The sequence below is a fragment of the Aquila chrysaetos genome, chromosome 24 (genome assembly GCF_900496995.4).
Source record: "Aquila chrysaetos chrysaetos chromosome 24, bAquChr1.4, whole genome shotgun sequence".
Lineage (NCBI taxonomy): Eukaryota > Metazoa > Chordata > Aves > Accipitriformes > Accipitridae > Aquila > Aquila chrysaetos.
The window spans coordinates 1,959,412-1,983,164 of record NC_044027.1 but is presented as its reverse complement, the minus strand read 5'-3'; the positions used below and the strand labels follow the sequence as shown (position 1 = coordinate 1,983,164).

The 23,753-nt window shown below is 49.7% G+C and overlaps 1 protein-coding gene across 7 annotated transcripts in view; it reads right to left on the bottom strand.

Moving 5' to 3' along the window:
- Positions 1 to 23,753, bottom strand: part of PLXNA2 (plexin A2) — a 225,817-nt gene that overhangs the window by 103,558 nt on the left and 98,506 nt on the right. For all 7 annotated transcript variants that reach the window (XM_030000303.2, XM_030000298.2, XM_030000301.2 and 4 more), the window contains exon 4: positions 845 to 979. In XM_030000303.2, the coding sequence (XP_029856163.1) occupies positions 845 to 979 (135 nt within the window). The remainder of the gene's footprint in view (positions 1 to 844; positions 980 to 23,753) is intronic.

Below are 23,753 nucleotides of genomic sequence, written 5' to 3'. Positions count from 1 at the left end.
TCCTGTCTCCACCACCCACAAGGCACCAGCTCTATTAATCTGAATTACACAGTTGTGAGTAATAGCCGATAAAATGCTCAACAGAGTCAGTGAACCCTGAAGTCTGGCTTAATGGTGGGGACTTCATGTGTTTTCTTGTCTCAGAGAAGAACCGAAGGTCCCAGATTATTATTTACATTGTGCTGGCTCCCCTAAGCAACAGACTCTTGTGGACCATCCGCCATAAATTCCCATCATAATCATTTTGGCTATGCTTTTTTGGTGCCGGAGTTGGCACCACCTCCAGGACAGCAGCAGAACCGGCACAGCAATGGATGGCACAGCACAGACTCCGTGTTAATGTTGCTTGCAGAGCACATAACCACACCACACTTGGTCCCACCTCTGTGCACTAGCATCACTCACTTGCAACCACTTAAAATATACCAGTAAATAAATAAATAGATAAATAAAGCCATCATAAAGGATGCTCAGACAAAGCTATGCAAAACCACAGCCTGCCAGCCTTGCTGCAGGGAGTGAATTCGTAATGCTTGTGGCTCAGGATCTCGTTATCTAAGCAGGGGTGGTTCAGAGCCCCAAACCACATTTCCTCCGCAGCAGCTCAGCTCCGTTTCCAATGCCTGCAGACAAGAATAAGTGGGCACAACTCTCTCCCCTGTGCACTGACGACAATCTCTGGCCAGAGGCAGATAAAAACGAGCTTCTACTGGTGCTCCACCTACCCGGACACCGATCCCAGCACCATGGGGCTCAACACACAACCTCAGCTCCATGTACTCCAGCAACACACTCCTTGTGGAAGGAAGCCACAACCACGGAGGTACGGAAGCAGGTGCCTTACCTGTCGCTCCGACATGACATACAGATACTTCTGATCGATGGAGAAGGCCATGTCTCGAAGGACTGGGCTCCCGTCCTTGAAAACTGTCACCATTTCATACTGAATTCCACCATGGGGAGGACCATCTGCTCGGATCTGGAAGAAGCACAAACAGATTACAGGTGATTTCATAGCAGCCAAATTTCAATTTTATTTTTGGGGTGGGGGGGGGTGAGGGGAGGAGGACGAGGTAGGAAAAGGAATCTAATTCAAAATCTCAGCTCGCAATCTGGAGACAGAGCAAAGAGCTAGCAAGCAATGTGTGGGCACAGGAGTTAAAGCAAAGGTTCCTTCTCCACTGAAGCTGATGCAATTTCCCCAATCCTCTTTGGATTGGGGAAATAACAAGAAAGTTTTCCGGTCGCAAGGGGAGCACACAGACTGCCAGTGTGCTGTGACTGACCACAGGCATTCAAGAGTAACCAAGATCGTAAACTTTTTAGATTCTCTCTAAAATAAGCCTGAAAGACCACAAGACTCCACAGGCAGCACAACAAGACCAAGATACAGCAGAGATTTTTTTCTTCTCCAGACACATAAAGAATGAGACTTAGACAATCTCCATCACCTCTTCTTGCCGCAGAAGCCTCCTACAATACCATCTCTGCCTAAAAATTTGGAAATGCTGCTGCCATCCCGTTACTTTCAAATTTGCTGGATTCAGCAAGGTGAAACCAGTCCAGCCCATACCGCTGAGCGAGCAGAGAACTAACATGGCAGCCACACAGCCTGTTCAGTTTGACGGCCTCCCAGCATCCATCCACCCCACCAAACGACAACTCGCTGCTCCTGCAGGAAAACCTGCCCAAGCTGTGACAAATCCCATCCCTGCCAGGAGCGGCTGCTGTTGAGGATACGCCATCTCTTCCAAAAGTTAATAATTTATGGCCTTGGGGGCTGTGCAAGGGGAAGGGAGGAGGATAAACAAACAATTTACATTGTCTTTCCTACCAGGATTTGCATATTTGGATAGCCATTTGATTGCAACATGGTGTCTACATAGCTGAAAACACTGGCAGCCGTCAGGCAGGGAGACGAGAGCAGTCAGGCGAGCCAAGGGCTCAGTGGAGCCGCTGGCGGCCCCGTGGCTCACAGCAACAGCGATGCTCTTGGACGGGGCCAGGAACGCGTTCTGCACGCGGGGCGTTGTGCAGCACGTGCACGCTGCCCGGCGAGGAGAGGGACGCACGGGGGACTGCCCGTCCCTGGAAAAACCTTATCGCAAAGATGCCATCTGCTGCAGCCTCATGCCGAGCTGTCTTGCCGCATCCCGTTTTGCTGCTCGATTACTCCCTGCCTGGCTGCGGTATGGAGGAAGAGGCACGAAGAACCGGCTTTGGAGAAGTCTAAGCCTTCAGAAGAGGCAGGATGGAGCAGCGGAGAGGGACGTCTATTTTTTCTGGTTCACGCCCCCAGGAGGTAAGAGAGCAGGTTGTTAAGCATCTTAAGATTTATCTGAGAAATGTGCCGCCCCAGCTGGAAATACAAGGATATCTTCACACTCATAGAAGAGAGATGCTCCCCTGCACCCTCCTCCAAATAAATCCTCTTCTTGGAAAGAGCCCTGATGCCTCCTGCCATGTAAAGACATGCTGGGTATACAAACACATGTATTTTCTGGATTTCTCTCTTTTCTCCTTACCTTCTGAGTTTTTAGTGATATAAAAGAACATCAGGTGTGAATCTGAGTGGTCTGGGCTAACACCCATAGCCAGATGCAGGGAGCCTCTGCCAGGATTAAGCAGGCAGCCCAAGCCTGGCTCAAAAGCCCTAAACTTTCAGAAAGGAAAATCCAAAAAAAGGCACAGGGCCAAATCCTGCTTTAGTTGCACCTGTGCGAACTAAGATACTTCACTCCCTTTGTGAAATACTGAGAACTAGAGGCAGCTTGAGACCAGTATGAGACCAGTGCCTTCCTGGGTGTTGCAAACCCGACCAACCCGCTCCGGAGCCGCTGCCCACGCATGCACCACTCCCATCTCCCACACCAGCCTGCGCCACGGACAGAGGGACAAGGCTGCAAAATCACCTGAGGAATAAATGGCAGGGACACTGGGCTGTCAGGGACACACAACCGCTTCCATGCAAACACCTGATTAATGGCCAAACGGGAATGGAAACGCCGGACAAGAAGCATCAGCAGCCTTTGTGAAAAACAACTGTTTTTCAGAGTTCCCTTGGGGCACCGGCAGCTCGTTAAATTGAGCTTCTTTCTAGTAATGAGGTCAGACAGGGCTAATAAAGAGAGATACCACTGGACAAGCCTTGTGCAGGCCAATTCCAACCGGGAATTGCGGCTCTGGGCTGGAGACAGCACCATGTGCGTGATGGCTCCTCCAGCCTGGACAAGTGCTTGGAGCTGTGCCTGGCACAGGTGTCCTGGGACACAGCTGGAGCCCCGCACAGGGTGCTGGGTCCTGCCTGCACCCTCCTGCCTCCCTCATAAGGAGCAGCCTCGGGTGTCTCACCGAGCCTGTCAAGGTGAGATGGCTCCACGCTGCCCAGAGACCGCAGGACAGGAGGAGAGCAGAGCCCACCGCTCTCCCGTCCCGCACGCTGCGCTGTGTGTTGTACCCACCCGGGTACCCCACAGCACGGTGCCCGAGGTGCACCCACTGACACCAGGATGCTCTACTACATCTCTTCCTGAGGGTTTGGTTTCCATGACAACAAATGATGATGTCAGAGAAAAATGATGATTCCTGCGAACGCAGAAGAAGAAAGGTATCATCTCCACAGCAGGAAGCTTCTTGTTGATGTTTGGAGAGAAATAATTCCTCTGCCTAACTTATGGGTGCCCTTCCAGCGCCAAACAACTACCGATCCATCACTAGGACAGCGGCGTGGTACCAACCCTGCAAGTCCGGGGTCATCCCCGAGCCCAGGCTCCAGGCACAGCGATGCAGGAGAGGGGAGGAGCGGGACGGGGCTGGGCTGCTGCTGGTGGTCGTGTTTCTTTACGTCCCCCTAACTCTGCTGGGTTTTTTCCTCTCACAATGCAATGATGGGCATGGGAAGGGTTTAGGAGAAAGACACAGAGGGAAGCGGTGCAGGTCGGAATGGGGGGGAGTGCAGTGAAACAGGGAGCAGGTGGGTATGGGGAGAAGCACACTGGTGCAATGGAAACCAGAGGTGTCCGGGATCAGAGACGTGTTCGGCCACCTGAGAGACAGCGGAGAGCGGGAGGACAGATCGCTGGCTCGCACACTTGGACACGAATCGGAGAAGTCGTTCGGGACAGATACAGCGCTTTCCTCAATCGCTCTTGATGAATGTTTTTAAATATGGCTTGAAAAGTGCCTAACAACATAATCTGCAATTCCAAATACCATCCCTGGCTCAGAGGACGCCAGGCCAGAGAAACGCCCCACATGATGGAGCAGAATGCTGCTCAATTCAGGGAACTGCAGCACTTCAAAGGCACTGTGCAAATTTATGTGTCTAGTGCCCCCACAATACAGACTGCAGGCATAAGCTCCGCATTATATTAAGAGATTAGCAAAATACCATATTGTGTCCCGTATATGTTGCAGCGTAGCACCTGTGTATGAGCCATTCAGGGATCTAACACGACAAGAAGCTCCAACATACCTATTGTACTAAAGTTTCTCTTAGGTATTTTGCCCAGCCTATGCTAGAGCTAAGGTACATCTGGATTCCCTTCCAGTTCCTCCCAGCAGGCTCCCATTAGAAGACATTGAATCTTTTTGTAGGAACTTTCCATGATTAAATTACCTGTCTGTTTTCATTATGAGTGTTTCAATGAGGCTGACTCATGACGAAACACCTGCTGCCAGAAAAAACAGCTGAATAAGTCTATGCATGAAGGGACTGATTCCCCATCCCAGATCCCAGATGCAAGGCCACCCGTTAACTCCTCAAGAACTGCAGCTTCTCCCCACGTACGCAGGTGCCCGATGCGAGGTGGGTCCCAAGGCACCTCACTGCTGGCTGCCCCTCTCTGCCCGAAATGGCCGGTGGAGGCACGGGATGGGCTCCTGAAATGATGCCCTGGGTCAGGAGGCACAAGGCAGTGGCTGAACATGCTTATCTTTCTATGCAATGGTAGCGAAGTGAAAAGCCCAGTCAACCCTGGAGCTTTAGGACTGCTCCTTCCACGCTAGGATTTCTAGCCCTTCAGGGTGAATACTATCAAATAACATTGCATTTGTGTAAAACGGACGTTTCGAGTGGAACTGTATCAGCTCTGGGAATGCGCACTGGAGCGTTACTGCATCTACTGCCTGAAATAGAAACCAAAGACAACAAGGAGCAGCCTTCACTGCCAAGGTGCATCTTTGCAGAATTGCCACTTTTTTGCCATTTATGTCTGCACATCTCAGCTCTTGGGCATTTCCCATTAAAGCTTCCCATAAAGCTCTAGGATGGATTTCTTGCTTCAGTACTGGAAATTTAGCAGAAAGACTGTTACTGGCAGCAGGTTTCTGAATCAGGCTGGAGAGCAGTATAGTTTAAATAGCCTTTCCCTACCTCTTTCTGTCCATGGTTCTGTGGGGTCTTCCCTACCAAGACCTGGTACTAAAAGAAGTTTCCACAAGCAAGAGACCCAGCAATGCAAAAGCTCCCCAAAGACAGGACAAGATAAATAAATATCAGTCCAGATTTTCTGTGTGCGCTTCCGCCAAATAGTCTTTGCAGAAAGGATTTACTTTTACTAATCCAATTTAATTAAACTGAGCTATTCTACACTCACACCAGACTAAAAAGGAGGTGATATGCACGTGACGACCTGCCACTTTTGCTGTCCCCCTCACGAACACCCTTTCTCACAGTATCACTTTACAGGGTTACCCATGCTGGCACCTGCCTCCGGCAGCCAGAGACAAAAAAACATGGCAATCTTTAGGAGGGGAGAATCCAGAATAGAATTTGCAAATCTCTATACAAGAAGTTTCCAAGAGCCCTTCAGCCCCTATATGAAATTCTTCTGGGAGGAAAGTACCCCTTAGACTCCCTCAGAGCATTGCTAACATCAGCTACCTCTTGGTGCTCTGGGAGCTAGGTCGGACCCATTTGCAGGTCATTAATAAATGACAGGGAAGCTGGGTGGTTTGCTGAGGACCGTACAGCCAGTCCATAGCAGACCTAGGATCTGAATCTACTACTGCAGATGCATGGGGCCCTGTCTGAACCACTGGATAGCATTCCTCCCCACGTCTCCATGTGCAGGAGGAGAAACCCAGCCCTGAAGAACTGGCTTTCCCTGCACACACCTTCTGCAGGCAGGAACACCATGAGTGTGTTTTAGCTCACTGCTCTCCACGTGGGAAGTCTCCCTCCTGAAATTAAAGTGAAATAGTAATCCCATTAAGTATCTTTCCTTTAAATCATAGATATGTCCGTGGGTAAGTTAACGACAACCCTTACATGCACATTCAATTCAAATCAGCATATCCAATTAACTTCATTACCTGGAGGCTCCTTCATATCCCAGTCTCCTCCTCTCCTGTCACATTTTCTTCATGCATTTTTCCCAAACCAGGATAGAATACATCTGTCATGGTGGGCATCACCTTTATTTTTACCCCAGAGACAGCATGGGGAAGCCTCGATAGATGGGTTCACTCCAGAAAGTCATGATGCTGTCAGGCTGAGTGGCTTGTAGAAAAACAGCTCCTCAAGACCAAATGATCTGGTCTCTGAGGGAGGAGAAAATCCATCCTTTCCAGAATTACACTGTCTGACTAAACATTAAATACACTCACTAATCCCCACTGGGGTTGCCCTTACGAAACTCTACAGGATCAGCTGGGAAGAAAAAACAGTTTGGTAAAGAGCTCGTTGCAGTGAGGCCTGCTAGCCCACGGGCATTGGAGCTGCATTGCAACCAAGAGGGCTTTTCTCAAGCGTTGCCTACCAGTACTGTGACCATTCCTTAAATTTCGCAGACATAGATCTTTCTTTTACAAAGTGCCAGAGAGGGGCCTAGAGCAGGGCGGCTGCAGCCATCAGAGCGATGGGCAGCAGATCTGGCTGGGAAGAGAAAGAACCGGTGGGACCAGCGACAAGCAGCCTGGTGGCATCATATCAGCATCTCATCTCACGCTGCCCCTGGACACTGCTTGAAGACTCAATTTCAAGAGGCAATATCGAGCAGTGGGTAAGTCACTGGCACTTTGGTGCAAGCACCCAAACTCTCCCCACAGCTCCCCCGCCTCCCCTCCAGCGAGGGCCGCACAGGCAACGCTGCTCTGCAAAGTCCTGGTGTTCACATTTACTCTTCCTTTTGAACTTCAAAGAGACACGAAAGCCCCACCAAGCAAACCCAGCCTCACACCCCAACTTCTCCCTCCTGCTGCCAGGCACAATACAGACAAAGCATCGAGGCAACGCAAAGCCAAGACCGCCTTCTCTGCTCATGTTTTCTGAGTCCTAATCCACTTTTTCGGAGACATTTTCCTTCTCCATCCCCTCCCTGAACTTAAGGGAAGCTCCAGGTGCAAGGAGACAGACCTCCTCTGTCCCTGTCTTGCTCAGATCTTGCCTCTCCCAATAGATTAAATTGCTGGTACCCTCCACTCAGACGATCCCTCGTTTCCAGGATCTGCGAACACCTCCTGCTTGTGTGGCTGCATGCCTGAGGTTATACCTTCAAAAGGGGACAGGGAGAGGGAAGAAAGTGCCTTGCTGTGCCGCACGTCTGGGGAGCAGGAGGTAATGTGGGGTTGGCAGCCATACAGCCACGCACAGTGCGGGGGGAGGCAGGCTGGGTTCAAGCTCGAGTTTATTCTGATCAGGCTTCATGACCTGAAGTATTTATAGATCTGAGGTTTCTGCGAATTCAATACTCATGTCAAAAATGTCTCTGTGTATGTGTCTTTCACACCCACATGTGTTTCCCATCTCTTCTGCTTGGGAAATGTTAGCTAAGTGTTCAAAGTCACAATCTGGGAATCTGCAGCTCCCCAGAGGAACCACGAGTCAGAGGAACCACTGGGCTAATTGGGGAAGAGCACAGAGAAACCCCCCAGGGTCCCAGGCGGCTCCGCAGGGAGGGGGAGCTTGTAGTCTGCAGCACTGGCACCCACATATGCTGCTAAGCACAAAAATGCTGACCCAGCAAACAAACCAACCAACCCAAATTAACTCTCACTTCCCGCATCTCCAGCGCTAAGGCTGGAAAATTCTTCCTACAAGCAAGGCTTTCTTCCTAGCCCTGTGAGACAAGAAGGCTGCAAGTCTGCCAGAATCAGCACATGCAACTAAAACGAAGAGACCTGAACACTTCCAATCTTACCATTTCAAAGAGTTTGAACCCATCTACAGGGAAGGCAAGATAGGTTTAAAAAAACTAAACGAATTAAAAACCACCCTTCCTTCTGTGCTAAACCTCAAGCCACAGTCAACAAGCTATTATACCAAAGGTTTCAGCTGTTTCAGCAGCCCCACGTGTCCCCTGGCTAAGGGCAACTATTTGCGATACCAAAGTTCAAGGTGCTGCTTTGGGAGTGCACCTAGGAGGCTGGGCACCGGGATCTGCCGCATGGAGAAGAGCTTCCACGAACGCAGTCCTTCCCGTTCACAGGTGGAAAGAGGAGCTTAGGAGAGGGATCCCTTGCTGCCTCTCTGCTGGCTTCTGGAGGTGAAAGAAGCCAATTCCTGGGCTGAAGCTGCAGCTCAGACATCCTAACAGATAGCAGTACAAAACCTTAAGAGAAGATTGCCGCTGAAGCTGTTCTCTCTCTCTCTCCTAAGCCTTTATTTCCTTCTTCCACCCTTCTGCTCCCTCCACCCTTCTGCTCCATCCACTCTTTTGGAGAGCTGATCCTCCAAGATAAAACAGGGAGGATGGTACAGAGGCACCATGCAGAGACTAATCAGCAGCCCCCATGTCTTTAATTTATTACTGCATGAGAGGCTCGTTTAGAACAAAGCTGCCAGTTTGGAAGATCATTCCTTTAAAAGACTTTTTATTTGAAAAGCTGTCAGCTCACACCTTGTCACAGCTCTACTTGCAGCAGCAGAACTTTAATAATGTGCCACCTCATGCAAATGAGCTGCTAATTAATTAAGTAGTATTCTTCCAGGGATGGATTCATTAGAATCAAATCTGGGTAGGCTGGCTGGCTAGGTCATATTGCTTTGGACGGTGCTTTAAATCAGCAGCATTGCCTTTTCCTTGAGTCCCGGCACTCGGGTGGATTCCCACCAGGCGGGATGCTCTTTCCTGTCCCTGTGCCCTTGGGAAGGCTCAGCAAGCCCCAGCGAATCCATGCAAAGCCACGCTGCAACCCGACCACTTGCACGGCACAGACCAGACCCAGCTTAGCTAAGAACAGTAGTGAGATGAAAAAAATGATTGAATGAAGTGCCCAAAAGATTGCCTTCTCTCCTGTTCAGGAAAGCCAGTGTAGAAGAGGGCCCAATTGAAAAGCAGGAGGTAGAGACTATTAACTCGGAGGGCTCCAGGGATCAAGCTGCCAGGCAGGGAACACTGCAAAGGAGTAGCGCTCTTTTTTTGGAGCACTTGTTGCAAAGATACAATTGCTGGGGGTTCGGGGCTATCAGCCTTGCACCTTCCACCAGCATCAAAGTACAACCCATTAAAGGCGGAAACATCGAGAGCATCCTGTGGATTTACTCCCCGGAAGGAGGACAGCTCGGGGCATGTCTGCAGCATGGTACAAAACCTATTCACTTCTAATTTGTCCCCTAATAAAGAGCCACAATGTGCAATGACTTCCCTTTCCTTTTGTTCAGCAATAAGCACCCTTCTCCCTCTACATTCCCGTATTATTTTTAAAGAGATGGCTCAGTGCTTCTCTGGGAAATGGGAATCATTAAGTTAGCAGCACTTTGCTGCTTGCAGGCTTTACATTTTGGCACTGAGCAAGGAAATCATCAAAGAGACTAAGTATTGGCCTCCAAGAGAAAGGAACGAGGTAGGTGTTGCTATATCACAAGGCACTGCACGCTAACCTTTCTGCAATGTGCTCCTTCAGCCTCTGCCATTCTTTCCCTGACTTACCCCTGCTTCTCCCGCTCTGTGCAGCTTTAATCCGGCTCCTTCCCTTACAGCTGGGAAGTAAATGAAAGTACAGGCAAGCAAAGAGGAGGACAGCTCCAGGAACAGGCAGAGGTTTTTTTTTTTCCTAATGCGTCCTCTTCTACGTGGCACTAGCAGTCTTCCTCAGGGACACACAGCCGGGGTTAGCTGGGTGCAGCAGGAGCCCTGGTTGTGCAGAGAAGGACAGGCTGACCCCACTCTGCCCTTCAGCCCCTACAAATGCCTGGGTCATACCCTGGCTTTTCCTCCTCTTTGGTCTGAGCCCATAGCGGGGCTCAGCGTTAGCAGGCGCCCGAAGGGACTCACGAGCAAGGACAGAAGAGAGGCACGCCTCGTCGTTTGCTGCCTGCAGGACACAATTAGTGATGGAGGGAATCGCGAGTAGCATTTTGGGGAGGGGGCAATAGCCATAGCGAAGGAAAACAGGACACAGTGCTAAGCCTGTCTTCTGTGACCAACAGAAAACACGAGAGGAAGCATAGAGCTGGTATTATTTAGGGCGACGGAGGTACGGGGTATCTGCTCAGAATTGCTTGTCACATACCATTTGCAGCTCTTCGCCAAAGTCCCCAAAATAGCACTGTATCTGTGTTATCTATCCACACCTCACCTGTGCCCTTCCAGCTGAATAATCCTCCACAGCTCGGTGTCAAGCTCTCTCCCTGCGATCATCCTCCTACAGCAGTACATTTCACAGCTGAAGGGATTGGTCTTGCTTAGTTTGGTTTGTTGACCTTGAGTGGCCATGTAAAATGGAATAAAAAGCCACTTAGACAAGATTGTCTAACGTGCAGTTTGCTCTAAACGAGCAGCAGTGAGTCGCGATTCTCCCCAAGGAGGAAAAAACTAAACGACTGTCAAAAATTGTCACATGAAAACCCTGTTTCTCCCAAGTCACGGTTTCCAGCTGATCAGGTGGGAACCAGAAAGTTTCCTCAGGAAATATTATTCTCTTTCCTTTTCAAAAACATCACGTAACTAATATGCTTCAAATGACTTAGACTTCATGCCCAACAGCTCCCGGGAATGCTGCAACACAAGCCAGACTGTGAGCCACTAAAAGCCAAAACCCAGAAGGAAATAAAAGAATCTAAATTTTGTTATCTTTTGGTTTTACAAACTTGTGGAGAAATCCTGCCTGGTAGTTTTGCAATGCTTTAGGTCAGACGGGAGCATCAGGTGAACGAGGAGGCTGTGCATATTTTTGGTTTCACTTGTGCATGCAGAACCAGTCATGTGTTACTGATCAGATCTAACCTTGCTCGGGCAGAGGATGTGAGAAAATTACAGAGCACACAGCTTAGCTTAAATCCCAGGAAATGAGGCTCTCCAACAACTCCTGCTGCTCTATCCCAGGCATTGGCCAGCTGCAGGGAACATCACACACCTCTGGGTTACAACCCCTGCAGATGCGCAGTGGGCGGGCAGAGGTGCAGATAGGAAATGGGTATTTTCTAGGTAAGAAACGGGCCAGAGCACAAAGGAGTCAAAAGCTCTCACCAGCCAGTGGCTGACCCCGCTGTTTGCACAGAGGCTGAATTTTACTAAAGCAACAGCCTTGCAAGCGAGGTCACTTCAGGACAGGCAGAGCCGCAGCCAAACTGGCACTGCCCCACGGCTCCCGGGGGGCGGCCGTGCCGACAGAGCTGCCGGCTCTCTCCCCTTCCCTGGGCACCGCGGCAGCTTGGCCGATCGGTGTTTAGCTACCTACCAGGGGATACAGGCTTCGTGTCTGGGTCTTGCTCGTCACCGGGCGTACGGGAGCTGGACCAAATGTGGTTTCATCAGGGAAGGCAAGACGCAGAACCAAGACGCGTGATGAACAGCCGGGCTGGCGCCCTGCTCAAGGACATTTGCTTATACAGGGCCTGTATTGGAACCATTAAAGCCTCCTGATAGGACTCAAGTATAAATCCATGGGAGCCGAAGCTCTCCTTATGCTTTCCTGTCTGCTCATTCACACTCAGATCTCCCAGTCACCAGCAGACGGAGGCTTGAGGTAGCTCACGTTCCCTGCATGCGTGGCACATGCAGAGGAAGACCACTTTTGCCCCTGTGAGCTGCTTCCCAAATGCTATTCTGGGGCAGATCAAGGATTAAAAAAAAAAAAAAAACCAAACCAAAAAACTCTTCCATCCCTGCACTGTAACTCACTAAGCCTTCGGCATATGCCCTTTCCAGCATCTCAGAGTTAATCAGCAGATAAGCAGATGAACTGGCTCTGAATAATCTGTATATGGAACACATGTAATGCTGCTGAACTCTGCCTTGAACACAGCAGGGAGATTGCTGGGCTCAACACACACGTCTGTCCCCGTCCGTCCCCGTCTCAGGAGCGTTGGTGCAGCTACCGGGCACACATCGCAGACCTGGGACAGCATAAAGCACCCTGCTGCGCATCAGGCTAGAGAGGAAGAAAAGGAAGAAGCTGATGGATGGATCAACTCTCTGGTCCTCAAATGTCCAAATTCAGAGTTAAATTCAGTTCAAATTCAGCTGGGGAAGGAGAGGAACCTGAAGGAGCTTGGTGCTCCACCTGTAACCTCTGAAGCAGTCGGGATGGTGCTGGAATCAATACTCAGGAACTGCGTTTAACACTTGAAGCACTTTGCAGCTCCAAACCATGCTGCGAACGTGCAGTAACGCAGCCCTGCAGGGCAGCAGCGAGCCGCAGCCCCCCCGGCGCAAAGCCCCAGCCCAGTTCTGGCAGCAGCACCCAGGGACGGGTGGGCAAGGAGCTCTGGAGTTCCCTCTTCACCTCATCCACAGTGAAAAAAAAAATCACAAAAGAGGCGAGTGGACGTGCCCAAGGCCACGCTGCTTGATGCACGCAGTGTCCTTGGTGGCATTCCACGGGGTCACTTAAGCTGATGCCGCAGCTCTTCCTTGGAGGCCACAGATGCCATTGGCATGTGAACACCAGAGCAGCTACAGCACCGTGGTAACAGCACGGGGTGACCCAGGCAAATCATACCAGCAACATTAGACATCCCCAAACTGGGAGGAGGGAGAGAAAGAGGGGCCACGACTGAAGAAGACCGTTTCGGTGCATACGATCAGCACATCGCTCTGCAGAGCGACGCTGAACGCCTTAGTCCAGCGGGACCCAACCAGCCCGTGCCTGGTTTCATGCTGAAAGGTTTTGCTTGTAGTTTCCTCTGCACGATGAGGTGGAGCAGATCTGCCCTAGAGCTGTGAAACACCGCACTAGAAGGACCGAGGCAGCTCTTCCCCCAGGCCCCCGCTTTTGTTCGCACACCAGCCAGCACAGCTAATCCCTTATCGTGCCCATGGCCCAAAATCAACATCATGAGATAGGTTCAGGCTAGGGTCCACGGATGGGAGAGACAAAGCTACACCATTACTGCTTTCGCTTCCATAATTGACCTGTAGATAAACACATGGCTTCTGCCTTAATCCCCTGCAGCCTCATGAACATCAGCCGCGCTAAATTTTTCATGTAATTAAGAGAAAAACCCTAATCCAGTGTAATTAGCTTCCTGATTGCAAACGTCAGGCAGAAAAACACTGTTTGAACAGCAATTCAGGTCTAGCTGGTTAGGCAAATACTGTGTGTGTGGTTCAGTAATTTAACACTGAAACAACTCCTTCTCTGCCGTCCTTATAGGCTTGCTTTCCTAAAGAGTACTAAGTGGTTTCATGACTGCAATAGGCCTGATATCCCTGAAACTGCCATTCCACTAAGCTCCAGTTATGTCCCTGAAGAGCTGGTCATGAAACAAGCCAACTGGTTCCCTGAGAACCACACTAGTTGCTGATTTTGGAGCAGTCCCCCAACCTGATCTCCATCCTTAAGTGATCGCCACCAAGTTATTAAGTGCCACCACCCTTAACTGCCTAAACTCAGGATCTGATAGTCACAATTAAGACGCTGATGGAGAAAGAGTCTCCTTGCAAGTGATGCTCAGCACAGCTACCACAACGTGCCAGAGCTGGAGGCGATACCGACACCTACAAGGAGTTTTATGGTGTAGGTCAAAATTCATGCCAGCTACTGAGCCTTTATGGTTTACAGTGGTATTTTTCTTTTCCATTCATATACATGAAGGCAAAATTTTAACAGTAAAATGTTAGAAATTTGGGAAGCAGATGGGAGAGGAATAGAGAACGTGGATGTACATGCCAACAGGGAGGCAGGGAAACCAAGAAAGCACAGCTAGAAGATACCTTTGCTTAACCATTTAATCCATCCCCCAGCAAAAAGGAAAGGATCTGAGCTACTTAAGCCACTGTCAAATATTTCTGTTGTCTTTCTAAAACTCACCTGTGATAGAAATTACAGACTACTCCAGTTCTCAACTAGTTACATTTTTCATTTTCAGATTTAATATCAGACAGTCTCCCGAAATACAGCATTTGAAAGCAGTATTATTCTAGGAGCTATTTGTTGAGGTCTCTCTACGGAGAATTTTAATTCTCATCCTAGACTATGTTACAAAGGTTTTGTGGTTTTGCTTGGTCGTTTGTGGAAAAAGGCTTTAGTCTCTATTTTGCTAGTTTGGGTTAACGTTGCTGTGGAGGCCAAATTTCTGTGCCTGGGAGACTGCAAAACAACCAGCCCACCTTCTACCAGGAGAAAGCTGAAAAGCATTTCACAGCTTCAGCTTTGCAGACTGAATTCTTACAGAATACTTGTTTATATGCTGTGGCAGGCGAGAGCCAACCATATATGTTTTTGCAGCTATAACTCTTAATTCTGACAGAGGCCACAGGCTGATGAAAGGCGGGGGGTTGTGCCTGGCTTTGTCCATGTTTGGGCTCCAGGCTCTGGCCTCCCCAGCACTGCTCCTCTCTCCCCTCCTCATCACATGGATGGTCTGTAAACAAACCAGCAGCGAGCAGAGCAAGCTGCTCCTTTGTATCAAAGCCAGGGAGATTTCTTTATACAAAAATGAGCGAAAATTTATCAACTCAAAGCTCCTTTTAAAGAGAAGCCCCTAAGGAGAGCAAACCCAGATGCTTGCTTGCGTTGCATTGGTAAGCCAATTCCTCTTTCTCCGTCCCTTCAAACACACATTATTTTCCATGGAAGGCACTGTAGATGAACTATCGACTGCGAACAGAGCCTCCTGGTTGGATGGCAACACATCAATATGGATTTAAGCGAGCAGCAATCATATGGCACAGTTTGGTGCTTTGCCATCATTCCCTTTACATGGGAACAGCACTTCAAGCCAAGCAAACGACCTTCTGCTTAAAAAGCCTCCCAGAGGACCTCCAGCCAGCGAGCCCATGTCTCACAGGCGCCTGGTGACCATGCTTCAAAAGGCAGTGCTCGAAACTGCACGTCTCCCTCCTCTTTGCTCTGGCTCAGGAGGTGGGAACCTGCAGGCATGTCCTGAGTCACATTTACACCGCCCCAAACTGGCAATGTGCTCACCCCTTCCCTTTCTGACCATGCTTTCTGCACCAAGTCAAACACACGGATGGGGACGCTTTGGGTAATGCATTCCAGATGGGATAGCATGTTTGCACGCTGTGGTTGTCAGTGGTCGCAGCGATGCGGGTGTATTTCATTTTTCTGGCTCGTAGTAATTATTCCAGCTTTTAGTCAGCTTTGGGGAAATTATTCCTGCCAAAACGCCCAGTATCGAACGCCAGCGACACATGGGTCTGTGTGTTGACTGGTCTGTGGTCTCTTTGCCTTAGATCCAACACAAATTCTTCTCTCCATTGCCCATGCCTTCCCAAAGCAAGGCATCTTAAAGGTCTGTGGAGAGCTGCTAGCTGATGAGAAGAGCTGTATGCAGCTCGTTGGGGGCTGGCTGCTTTTTCTGCTCACTTTCCCCATTGCACATCCAGCAACGTACAACTGGGAACGCAGTCCCAGGTCGGCCTGGCAGGAAGCTGGGACTGAGACACTAGCTGGGTATATGCAACAGTCACCCCAGCATCTTCTGCTACCAGCTCATAGGCAATAAAGCTACATCAAAGCTACATCCCAGTGAGCTGGGTATTTTTGCAGCCACCATTTCGCCGGAGGATGGTGGAAGTGTCTCCAGACAGACCCAGGAGTCTCGGGATTCTTTGCATTCTTGTTAATGAGCACTGGCAGGAGATTTGCAGCTAGGCGGTAAGAAGTGTCAAGGGGTGGTGAAGGAGGCAGAAAGAGGTGTTGAAAGGAAAGGGAGCTGCTCAACTTCACCTATAGACAGCTTTTAAGTGACCTGAAGGACAACATTGGGTTACGAGGCTACCAGCTTCCACCCCTCCTACCCGCAGACGCTGAAGTTTCTAACAAGGTAAGTTATTTGAATTGCTCTCGCTAAAGAGACTAGGCATCAAAGGTTTCTAAAGCTTTTAGAGTAAGAGCTATAAACTGAGCCAAAACCCTCAAGAGACAGAACTGATATAGAAAGCTACCTTCCAGGACAGATTTCCCCAGTGACTGAGTGCTGGCAACTGCAGCAGCCTCTTTGCAACTATAGCATGATGCCGCTGTTTATTATCAGAGGAGCTGAGCTACTTCTTGCATTTCTCTTCCTATTGCACTGGAACTAACACAGTCCCCCCATACATCTGCATAATGTAATCTGCTAATGATTTCAGGCCTCATATTTTGTCAGTGTCATGATTTATTAGTTATGTCATGGTTTGCACTCAGCTGCAAAGAAATCTTTCAGTGACCTAAAACCATGAGACTTGAATTTTGCTGGTGTTGGATTCCTATGGCCTGGCAATTTCAACACATCAGGTATTTCACTGCCTGTTCCTGCAGTTTGTGTTTCTATGGGCACAGAGTGGGAAGCCTGGCTGGGAGCCGGGTCCTGTTCTCTACATCTGGAGTCCTGCGATTTGTGACTTAACCAAATGGCTGAGCCAACCTCCGAAGAGTCTGCTCCTGAGAGGTTTTATGCCTTGAAAATTTATTCTAAAGCAGCTTCAAAACGTCCAGTTTTCATTATTAATATGACTTCTTTCATCAGAGTCCACTTATCTTTTTGTTTTCTATTTCTGTCTCTACCCTTTTATTGTTTCCCCGAGCGCTTCTACGCAAATGCTACCGAAACTCAGACCAGGCGACTGCAGCATCTACCCGCTCTCTCCTTACCAGCATGAATTTATTTCCATCAAAGCTTACTTCTTGAATCAAGTTTTTTTCCTTTTTATTCCATCTGTATTTAATCCCAGACAAACACAAACAACAATCTTAGCTCCCTAAGGCCATCACTTTCTAAATCAGTTACAGCCAACTCCAATTAGCAGGCAAGCAACATGAGCAGCTTCGTACGCTCCTGTATCTTTGGGAATGAGCCAGCCCAGAAGGTCCGTTTCCCCAGACTGTCCCCTTTTTCCTTCTGAAGAACTTGCACCGTCATTAGTCGCAGGCTTTGCAAGATAAAACACACTCGCCTTTGCTTTTGCCATCACGGAAGAGCTGGGAAGGATGCTCCGCGGCCTCATTAACACTGTTTTGTGGTTCTGCGCTCCCACACCTGGAGGCTACCTGCACGCTTTGATTTATAAGAGGATCCAAAAGCCTCTACAAGCGCTAAAGGGATACTTTCTTGGTCGCTTTAGCTTCCCTCTTAACCTGCTCTTGAAACAGCTTCTTCACAGCCTCTCTAAGCCAGGCTGCCGGAGAAGCAGTGATGCCTCCTGCAGCGGTGCCAGGGCTGTGCAGGCAGAAGCCTCTCCCTTCTCGGGCCACGAGAGCATCTCTCGGACATACCCTGGAGAAGAAAGCACCAGCCCCCAGGGGAGCTCACCACGTTTGACAGAGGAAGCACAGCAGCTCACGGGGTTATTTGGCTTAACCTGATCGTGAATTCACCGTCTTCAAATGGCTTTTAACTTATTCTGGTGAGAAACGTCTGATCCCACAGGCTGGTCGGGTTTTGCCAAGACGTAGCCAGGCTCCGGCAGCGGGTGAGCACTCGCTCTTCAGAGCTCAGACCTGGCGGTGGCCCCGGCTCCGTCGCGGCTCTGCTCCCCCCTCGCCGGGGCAGCGGCGGAGCTCGGCCCCCGGACCCTCGTCTGAAGGGACGACTGCCCCAAGCGTGCCAGCAGGCAGGGGCAGGCTCGGCCCTTTAACTCAGCAGACAGTTCTCCCTCCATTAGTGAGCTATTTCGGGCAATGATTTCAAATGAAAATCTGTATTTTATTAATTACGTGTCTGCTTTGCTGCTGAACTCTTTAATGTGTTTCCCAGCTGTATCAATCTACAGCCATGAAGGAAGCCATTAAATCTAAATGCCTCGAGCGTGTCGCATTTCTGCTGGGACGCATCCGTCACCGGGGTTAGCCCGGAGGTGCGAGGCCCCGGCCAGAGCTGCCGTCTCCCCTCACCTGCGGGAACATCTCCCGTCTCACCTAGCGGGAGCAAAGCAAGGGACACTGTGGGACTGGAGTGGAGGACGTGCCCTGACAAACCCGCCAGGATTGTAAATGATTGCAAAGCAAAGTCCATCTGGTGACGCTGCCGGGTTTCTCCATCTTTCACACCGGCTGGCAAGGAATGCAAGGAGCCAGCCCCGGCGCTGCTGGGCTTCAGCTTAGCATGCTGCCAGCAGCTGTCAAAGAGAGAAGACGAGGATGGGAGCGAGAATCATTTGCATTGCTGCGAACTCTTCCTCCAGCCTTATTTGCTAACCTCAGTGTCCGGGCTAGCTCTGCACTGACGAGTCCCTTGTATTTCTCCGCTCATCTCCTGTTGCACGTACACAACTCTTCAGCAGCTGGGAAAAGGATTTCCCCAATACATGCCTTTCCTACCACGTAGGAAATATTAGAAAGAGCAGCGTCTGCAGGCAGGCAGATTTATTCACCTGTCCTAACTGGCAAAACTGATTAGACTTGATGGACATGCAGGGATGTGCAGATGCATTAATGACCAGTTTAGCATGGAAACTGGCAAAGCAATGCACCTCACAGATGTTATTAGGAGAAGTTTATTTAAAGCAAATTTTACGGCTGTAGAGAATGTCTTAGATCAGCAACCTCAAGAAAAAATCACTTCAGGCTCCTTCCCTAACAAATAAGTAAAAAATTGTAAAAATAAAACAGACCCCCCCCCCCCCCAAAAAAAAAAGTGCACCTCAGGTAATTTTACAAACCAAATTCTTTGTTGCAGAGATGACTTCCTCTCTTGAGTGAAAACTAAAGAGGTCACCATCACTCGGAAGCAGAAAGGGCTGAAATGCATCAACCGTACCCAGTCCAGCCCCGCACGCCCCGTCCGTGAGGATCCTCTGCTGGCGAATTGGCCATTCACGCGATCTGCCTTCCCCCACCAAGCGAGCCATTTAAATCGCATTATTTTAGAGCGTCCTTGAGACAGAGCAGCATTAATGGGCTCTACTGTCTGAAAACTGCTCTTGCTTAGATACCCGCAAAGCTGAGCAAGAGAGGCACAAGGCTAAAAAATGTTCCCTCTCAAGCAAAACAGACTTGCACTTGGATTGCACAGAAATTAAAGCAACAAAAGGTCTCTGAAGCCAATTGCAATATAACTGAGAAACAGGCTCGTCACTTTGTACATCCATCTGGCAAGGACATACTTTCCATTTCAGCAAGTGCGAGAATGGGTGGACAGCAAAGGGAAATGTGAAAACAGCAAAGAAACAAGAAGAATGAAAACCTGCGGGACAACACTGCTACCCTGTTATGAATACTGTACGTCTATTCATATGAAAATCCATACGGCTGCTACTGTTGCATGCACTCTTCTTACACAGCATGAAATTAAAATTCCTCTTCAGTATCATATTGCCAGCACTACAGAGCAACTTTAGAGTAAGCTAGCAGACAATTTATCCTTTGGCTTCCTCAGACGGGCTTGTGCTGGGATTGAAAGCCAGTGGGGTGAGGGAGACTAGTCTATTGCCCATGGTAAAAAATTCTGCTTCCAAAACAAATCCCAGAGAAATATTGCTGGCCTAGAGTCTGACTGTTGGTGCTAATTTCACAGTGCAGTTTCACATGCATAATTCCCCCCAAGGCCCCCCTGCCACTTTCCTTCTTATCTTCCCAGAACAAACTCAACATGCAGGCTAATTTCAAGGAGTGTTTCACCCAGAGTCCAGCCAAATGTCAGTGGATCTGCTGGAAATGCAAATTGAGACAATTATGTAAAAGAGGAGGGCTTATAGATTGTGCATAAGGGCAACAGAAGGCAAATAAAAGCTGACAGAAAGAGGTAGCAAGGAACATATCTCCCATCTCAAGTTGTTGATCATTTGCACATGTGCTCAGCAAGCAGAGATAGATTTCCAAAAAAATACAAGTCCCATTGATTTTCACCACTAAATTGTCTCTAAACCCCACATATCTCAAAGCTCCTAAATCAGCATTTTCCATTCATTCACACAATTCACATCCACTTCGCAGGGCTGCAGATGACAACAGAAGACACGAAGAAGCAGAGATCTGGTGCTGAACTGGGGAGACCAGGAGGGTTTTTGCAGTTTCCCAATTGCAAAGAGCCATTGAGTTGTCAAAAGCAATTGCAACTTTCACAGAAAGCATTTTATTTTGTGCTTTTAAGAAAGTTGGGATAACTGTGGCTCCCTGAGATCATCTGGGGACAAACCGAGGAAAAGATACTGGAGACGGGAACTTGATTAGCTCAAACCCAGCCACAAAATTTTCAGATACAAGCAAATTCATAAGAAGGTTTGCTCATTATGTATGCAAAGAAATAGCAAGCAAGAGGAGAGAATCTCTACTATGTGCCGTAACATGATATAGAATTAAGCCCCCTAGGTTACAAAATTCCTCATAAATCGCAAATGGGACGATATCTACTGTGTTATATTTTATCACGCTTTCTGTCAAAATATCCCCTGCAGGGAGCCTTTTCGAAGATGCTATCACAAGCAAAGCCTTATTTGGGGAGGAAGATTTGAACTAAACAGCAGCAAACTACCAATATGTTCCTTGCGAGACTGCTAGATAGAAAAACCCTTAGAGCAGTGTTAGCGGTGTCTAACGTAGTGAAGCTCTTTCTTAAATAACGCCGTCTTCTGGTTTTGCTCAGGCCCATATGGAGCATAAACGCTATTTAGTTTTATTAACGGCAATACTAATACAAGCCGGCTGCTACGCTTCAACATGCCGCTGAGTCCCCGAGGGACTGCAAAACACTTAACAAAAGCACGCGACGAGGAAAACTTTGCCACCTCTCAGGCGATACGGGGCGACGCGCGCGTTACGGGCTCCGACTTGCAAACCCCGCTCGCCATCGCTCTGCGGCGCGGAGCAAAGCGAGCGAGGGCTGAGCTCCGCGGCGGCACTGGGGGATGTGGAAGCTGGGCTCCTCCACCGCTGCCTTCGGTGAGGACGGCCAGCCTCGCCGTGCGGCCGGCTGAGCGCTTCCGCTTCGCTAGGCTCCGCGCTTTTGTAAGGCGCTCTGGCGTTTTTGGCAGCCGCTGAACTGGAAGGAAAAGGGTCTGATTATCTCCTCCACCACCTCGGTGGCGACCCAGACCAGTGACCCCTTTTCTGTCACTCTACATTTGCTCTGGATGTCTTACACAGGGAAGGGGCAAAGCCTTCCCAATTGATCCAGGCTGCATCCATAGGCTCCGGCTTCTGCACGTGGCGCGGAAGGCAGATGCTTTGTTTATCGCGTGGTTTCGGCTCCGTCTCTCGCGCGGGGGGTCGCGATCTGCGTGCCCGCGTTAGAGGAGTGATATGGAAGGCAACGCCGAGGCGGCAGCAGTGGGGTCAGTGGAGCAGGACCTGCTGACAGCCCGGCTCCGCTGCAGGCTTGGCAGCTTTCATCCAGAAAAAAGCTTCTTCACTTCCACCGCCTGCTTAAAAGCCAGCCAGATAATACAGCCTCCATTTTGCTTTCACTATCCAAAACACTGCCATGCTCAAAAATCTTTAAGTGCACCCTGAGTTGTTAAGCTACATAGCAACAGTGAAAACCAGCCAGCTGAGACAGGAGACATCCCACAGCCGGGTGGGGAGAGGAGAGGAGCCGAGCAGCGAGACCACCTCCTCCTTCCACAGCAAGCACCCAAAATCTTTAATGCCTACACAAGACTGTCTCCAGCTTCACAGTCTCATTGTAGACAACAACATGCAGCCTTTGTCTACAGACTTGTCTTGACCCACTGACAGCAGCTTTGTCACTTTAACATGAGCGTCCCTGAGTTAGGGACATCGATCAAGGCAACTGCCTATCAATCAGCTGGCACTAACCTACTCCGACAAGACACTTGGGAGGAGGCTCCCCGTACACCACAACCACCCTTAATTATTTACGTCTCTCTGACTTTTTCAATTACTTCTTCAGCAGGGAGGCAACGCACCCTGTTCTGCAGAGGGATGTTGATTACACGGGGGGGGGGGGGTAAGCAGGGCCAAGGGGGAGGTGAAAGGTGTCAATTAGCCCAAAGCACAGTGCACTCTTTTATTGGAAAAATAAAAGCAGCTCGACTGTTTGGAGGGGTGGACACTAGAAAGCCCTGTCTTGTCACATGTGTTGCACTGCTCCCCTGGGCAGCATCAGGACCCGTAGCATCAGGGCAGCCGTGGCTGGCAGCCATCCTGCACATCCTTCGCAGGGCAATGCCTCCCTGCCCGCACGTAGGGCGAAGGCATGGGGGAGCACGCCACAAGAAACTTCCCAGGACGTCCTGTCTGCCTTGGTCCAGCTTTGCCCGCACTCAGCCAGTGGCTCCAACCATTTTCAATAGTGCATTCAAGCCAAAGCCTTTGCCACAGATGCTGACATTGCTTCCAGGTAAAAAAATTGCACCGAGTTTGTATTACTTGAACACCGAAAACCGGCCCGAAATGACTCACTGCTGTTATCTGACATTAACCCTTACTCACAGCTTGGCCTGCAGCTTTATGGTAAAGCTGTCTGCAGCACCCATCCGTAAGGCATCCAAATCCCCCAAAGTTCCTCAGTCCTGCCTGATGCGAGCAGAGGTTTGCCAGCCCTTCCACACAGAGATGCACTCACCTCTAGCTGAGCCTAGCGTGACCAGATTGTGTGAAAAATGAAAAAGAGCCATCTGGATTCCCGTGGTGAAGACAGCCAGGAAGGTTTCTGGAGAAGGCACCATTCTGTGGGAATCTGCAGAAACGTCCCTGCAGGAGCAGCCGCCGGCTCCAGAGGAATGCAGGGGGTTGCGCAGCGCGGTGGATTGCGATACAAAGCCTTTGCCCGTGAAGCCGCTGGCTCCAGTCCAGTCCAGTCCAGACTGGAAGATGCTGCTGCTCTGACAGTGGTTTGGCAGTCTGTGTGATTTTGGGATGGGTTCATGTTTAAGCCCTTCCTGATGTTTCAGCCATGAGTCAAGCACAGAGGTCTTGTCAGGGATGGGAAGGGGACCTCTGGGCCACGACAGCCTTCCCCCTGCAACAGGAGAGAAGTGGGGGGCTACTACCTTCTATCCCAGCTCCAGCAACCTTCTTTGCATGCCCTTGGGCACGTCACTGTGTCCTCCTTTTCCAGCTGTAAAATGGACGTAAAGTTTATCCTCATTTCCATCCTAGTATATGCTTTTGGGGACTGTGTACAGGGAACAGCCAGCACAGTAGTGGTGGAGGGATTTGCTCTGTATTACTGCAGTATAAATAAATAATGCACAGGTCCCTGCTGATATCTGAGCAAAAAGCTTGAGTAGAAGGCGGCAAAAGGAGGCATGAAAGAGGAGCTTGCACAGGTGCCCTTTATGCTCTAGTAAAACTACAGTTCCTCGTACTGAATGCATTTGAAAATTAAGTAGCACTGGTCAGGCCCTGATCTTTCTTCCAAGAAGCTGTAGAGCCATTGGGAGATGCAGGAAGAAACCTGCACCTTTAAAGCCAGGGAGGCCAATAAAAGCAAACTGGACAGGAAACATACAGCAGTCCGGGAA